The sequence below is a fragment of the Tigriopus californicus genome, chromosome 1 (assembly GCF_007210705.1).
Source record: "Tigriopus californicus strain San Diego chromosome 1, Tcal_SD_v2.1, whole genome shotgun sequence".
NCBI classification, from domain to species: domain Eukaryota; kingdom Metazoa; phylum Arthropoda; class Copepoda; order Harpacticoida; family Harpacticidae; genus Tigriopus; species Tigriopus californicus.
The window spans coordinates 4,128,759-4,134,200 of record NC_081440.1 but is presented as its reverse complement, the minus strand read 5'-3'; the positions used below and the strand labels follow the sequence as shown (position 1 = coordinate 4,134,200).

The following is a 5,442-nucleotide window of genomic DNA, read 5'->3' as shown; positions in this document are numbered from 1 at the left end:
CCATCAAAATCGGTTTTCAAAAAAAAAGAATGAACGAATCATTCCCAAAGGACCTTCTGGAACCTGCCATTATTGCCAGAAATATGCATCGAAGTATCAACCAAGGATTACTTAATTCCAGGAGTCTTCCGAGTCACATCTTCCAAAATCATATTTTTCCTACCTCTGTACACGTCCTAGGAAAGCAGAGCTCACCGATTTTACATTCGCCGAGTGATTTCGATTGGTTTACTTGCGGATGACATATATTGTATTACGTAATTATCATACAAAAAAATAGTAAAATATCCGGGATAGTTCCACCTCATGTTTTCAGAAGCTTCTCCAAGGCCTTATCGTGGTCGGTATCACATTCCACTAGGGCATGGTGAATGTCTTTGCTGGAAAAGCCCAACTCTTTCAAGCTGCGGAATGCCTTCAAATGTGGCCGAACTTTGGTCTCCTCGGCCGATTTCAAGTGAAGCACGTACTCTACTTCCTCCTCGGGCAAGCCACTCTCGCCGATGAATTTATCCACCAAAAGACAAAAGTTGATAATGTTCTGACCGGTCTTGTCTTTCAAGGCGGCACAGACGCGAGCCACTCGGGCCAAAGGAAAGCCCATATCGTGGATCTGCTGGCACAATCGTCGCTGATCGGGGTCAGAGATGAGCGCCAGCGGGTCCTCAGCCGGACTGGGGCGGCAGGGAGTTCCGTCCAAATCCGGCCAGGGGATCCAATCGGTCAGTTTCGAGGTCGATCCCGGAACATTGGCCGGGCGGGGCGGCGGGGTCTGACTGCTTTTTTTCCGCACATCGGCTTGGGCCTCTTTCTTAATCTCGTTGAGGATATCGCCAAAGCTCTGAGAGTTCTTGACGGTGGGTTCAGCCCCGGGCGGGGGAGCGGGAGCGGGAGCGGGGCGGTAGGGGGGCAGGCGCGACGGGAAGTAGGTGGGACTGGGCTGGGCGGGCGGGAAGTAATTGAAGAAGTCGGGTGGGGTGGGAAAGGTGGCACGGGGAAACACGCCGGTGGCGGTGGGCGGGTTGAATGGCCGAGCATAGCTGGCAGGGGGATGGGCGGGGCCACTGGCGACCGACTGAGCTGACGGGGTCAACTGGGTCGAGGTCTGGAGCACGGCAGCCAACTCTTGATAGTCGTTCATGCTCTTCAAAGCCAAAGACTCAAAGGGATCGGATTCCGCCTCAAACTCGGAGAAATTAATGGGTTGGACGGGGCGAGGCCAGGGGCCCACGGGCGGACCCGCCACCGAACCCACGGGTGGAGCCACATTCAAGCCCGGCCGCTCCGGCTCTACTACCTCAATGGCCGTCGAACCCGCCCCCGTCTGATGACCATTCGTCAACTGGACCTCGGGGTCGAGCTGGCCCTCGAGTTGGGTGGTGGATTCGGCCTGGCTCGCCGCCTGATTTTCGGCCTGGGCCTGGGCCTGGGTCACGGAGGCCTGCCGCTCCGCTTGATCGCGCTGCTTTTGGGCCTGATAGTCGTGCCATTGTTGGGCCTGGCGGGTTACTCGTTGTTGTTCTTGGTCGGCCCGTTGTCGCAGCGTGTCCAGGACTTGATGCTCGAGGCTGGGGTCGTAATCCCAGAGCCCGCCGGCCAAATCGGCCTCTAGTTGGCTCAGACTGGGATCTTGGAGCGTGGCGGCCACGCGTCGTTCCAGCTGGTCGGAGTGGGCGGCGCGGAGGGCGGGATGGAGCTGAAAGGGCACGTGGGCCAAGGGGTGGAAGCCCAGGGCGTCCAGGTCGGTTTCCAGATCACGGAAATGCGCCGATTGAGCCATGGCTAGGCTGACTGAGGCCCGATGGGTGTTGGTCAAAGGCCAACCCGGGCCCGCCGATGGAATTAAGGCCTGGTAAACGTATCAAGGCCTTATAGTGGGCCTCGGTGGAATGGACACAACTTATCTTGGAGAAGCTGAAACTTGACAGGTTGGCAGTGTGGCCAATGGGTGGCTGAAAAAAGCGCTAACAAATGGCTCCAACCGCGTCAGCTCTTCCAAAATGGCCTTTGAATCATGATTATTGCTGATGGGAAAAGGGCAAGTAGCAAGTCATCACAGACACACAAGTTCTACTGGTTTACAAGCCAAGCTTGGCCAAGTACTAGAAGTTGGGCCAGGCCCGAGGGACTATCAAAGCGACCAATGCACACCAATGCCTCAGATATGGCGACACTAATCGTCAAATTGCATCATATTCACGCACCCTCGATTTTGACGGCCGTGTTCTTTCAGCACTGTTATCAAATGTCAACTAAAATGCCATATCTGAATAATTTGGACACATGCCATTTGTCTGGCAGCTATTTTTCCATTGACAGTCTTAATTTCTTTTCAAAATTGACATATTTCTGTGAAAGAGGTATTCTTATGGCGAATTTTCTTCTTTTCAACTTATTTGGATGAAAATGTGTTTAGTGGTAAAAACAAGACATATGTCTCATTCGTTCAAACATTTTCACTCTTAGAATGTAATTGGGTTGAGGGTCTTGAGAAGCCTAAGAATTTGTCAGGCTTGTCGCATGGTTCAGTGGGTGAATGCATTCGAGGGCAATGACAATGATTCAATACAAGGTATCTTGGTACAAATCAGTTCAATTCCAAAACTGAAAAAGTTGAAAATATCGAAACGGAAAGAACGCTCGCTCGGGGGTTCACAGATCTATCTAATAAATCAGGGGAGGTAAAATAGCTCTTTGGCAATGATTTTTTTTGTTCGTGTGATTTTTTTTTTTCATAACAATCAAAAAAATAGTTTAACAGAACGCTTTTCGGTAGACCACTCCAAAAGAACATCTTAATGAGATCTGTAGCATTTTTTCTGTTTTGTTGGAAGTTAGGTCAAAGCTTAAAAATATGTGTTTCGTACTGCCTCTGAAAACTACACAATCCAAATCTTTCAAGTCTCTCTCTCAAAACAAGCCGTTTCACGAAACATTAAATCGTTACATCTTACCCTAATTATTGATCTCAATTAAGTTTTAGAGTCCAGATTTACTGTTCGGACCCTGTACAAAACACGATTGGACATTTGTGGGAAGAAAGACTTCTCAATACTACAAGCGTCAAACAACCAAGAATGAAATGTTCCTTTTGATTCCTTCATCAAGATCATACAAATGGTTTTCGAAAATAACATATATCTTTCTTACTTTTTACGTAATCAAGTGGTTAAAAGTGCCATAATCTGTGAGTTATTCTGAAATGCCCCAATTTTGTGCTTTATTTGAGAGGATCATTTCTTCTCCATTTTCTCCTCAAAGGCTCCAACATTGCCATGGAATATGAATAACTATCACAACGGATAATTTAATTTTGCCACCCTTGTATTATAACAAATCATTTAGTCCCCCCCCCCTCACATCCAGGGAGCCATTTCAAATATTCACGTAATCGAATATGAGCAATAGCCTGCAGTTTCTCAACTCGACGGAATGCTCAGGAATGCTACCTCGAGCAACACAAAGTAATGAGAAACGAGTTATGGACGACGTTTTTCAGGTTCTCTCGTAGAAACAAGTTTGATGTGAGTCCCATTTGAGCCAAGAATCGATTTCTCCAATCTTTAAAAGAACTGCCTTCCGTCAAAGACCCACCAAATCATTAAACCATTGATTGGCCCAGAAATCTTATCTTACACAAGCATTAGGTCATTGTTAATGTATCAACTGCCCCATTCTTGACGATTCTTGTAGAAAGTTTATGATAAGTAGACTCGGACAAAAAATGTTGTTCGTATGTCGAGCAGAAAGTCGAGAGGCTTGAATTAACCGCTTTTTATCCAATGCCTTGTTTCAACTCTTTCGTACATCCAAACAGTCGAACTTATGCAATTTTTGCTCCACGTGAAAACAACAGATTTTGTCGGAGTCTAATGATAAGTCTAAGTATATAACTTACCTAAACAGAAAAGAAGACCCACTAGAGGTATATTTTGTCTTCTCAATGCTTGGAAAAGAAAACTCGCCTGAAGAAAGATTCCTCCTTCGCAGCAGTCACACCTTGCTGTTTTACCTTGTGGAGAAGATTGACGGCAACTAGCTAGATGGCAATATTGCACAAAAATTTGCAAATTAATGTGCCTAAACATAAGCACTGACGCGTTATGGAGGGTTGAAAGGGCTACCTTAGCTTATCATATCAAGCAATGTATATATGAAAAGATATTCTCTCATAACTACTTCCTGCGCCAGAATTTGAACTCAGTTTATATGGGGAGAAGATTCTTGCCTGGTTCATGCTGCCACTTTGATAGATCGGCTAATCTTGTACACCTTTAAAATTGCGTGAAAAAGGAAATCTGAGTTCAGCAACTGCATATTGATAATGTCAGATTGGCACTATTACCGAAATATTTTGTTACAGCCCCCTGGATAATGGACAAGGACAGTTTATGGGAGGCCTACACATCAATCATACACACTTATGAACATAGAGTTCGTTCATCAATTTTTCCCCTTTCTTTTCTTGGTTTGAAAACAGTTAACACTTGGAATGACATTCTGTTCAATGACATTTGGGTCAACGCCATTAAACACTCCACTCGAAGATAATGGAGGTAAAGATATTAGTAAAGAGAAAATGGGGTTATCAAAACACTTCAACCTGGAAATGGTCCTTTTTCAAAATTTAATTTCAACCAGCCCCAGGATAAAATTCAATTCTTGAGAATTGTTAAATAAGACTGCAAAACCAGAACCCTTCTTGGCTAAGTCTCTTCATTTGGAAAAAGTTCTCTTGATCCAAAAAGAAAATTGTGAAAAAGAAATCTCGATGCTTGGTTAATCAGGAACATGCTAATCAGAATTTTCTCTGACCACGCTATCGATGAGATAGATAATATGGTCAGTGAAAATTCGGGGTCTCGAAATCACGTCGTCCGAAGATTAACATGAGAAGTTATCACCACACCACCGAGATACGGTGAAGATCTTGATTTTTTTTTAAGATTAGTACTTTTTGACCAAATTTGTAAAACTGTAAGTTTATGTAAATGTCTTTCAGTATATAATTCCCCAAGTCGTCTCATTAGACTGTGAAAAAAAAAATAGTCTCTTCCTTGTATTCTTGAAACTTTTTTATACTCATATTGAGATTCTTCATAATATGTTCATGCACTTGTGGCGCGCTTGCACGATCTGCTGTCCCAATATTTTCAATACTTGAGGATATTTCAACTAAGTTTTACTGCAAGGTTTCATAATTTTCCAAATGACCATTTAATTTTGTTTCCATTTGTTGTGTTGTGTTTGTTGCAAATTGGTTGTAATTGTATTGCTGTGAGCAACGTGTGCATCAACAGCTTCATCTTAATTATTTATCTCAATGATTGCTTCCTGTGCTTGTAGAGCGCTTGTGCGGGCCTCTTCTTGGACCTCTTGGATATTTGTTTTCAATTGATTGAACTTTTCAATTAATCCTGCATTAGCAACTCTACTTTGTTG

At 44.5% G+C, this 5,442-nt stretch overlaps 1 protein-coding gene across 1 annotated transcript; it reads right to left on the bottom strand.

Annotated features, from left to right (window-relative positions):
- Positions 1 to 227: 227 nt before the first annotated feature.
- On the bottom strand, positions 228 to 1,946 carry LOC131877225 (ubiquitin-associated protein 1-like). Its single transcript, XM_059222838.1, has one exon. It carries the CDS (start codon positions 1,778 to 1,780, stop codon positions 305 to 307), a length of 1,476 nt encoding a protein of 491 aa, XP_059078821.1. The 5' UTR covers positions 1,781 to 1,946; the 3' UTR covers positions 228 to 304.
- Between the last annotated feature and the right edge of the window lie 3,496 nt (positions 1,947 to 5,442).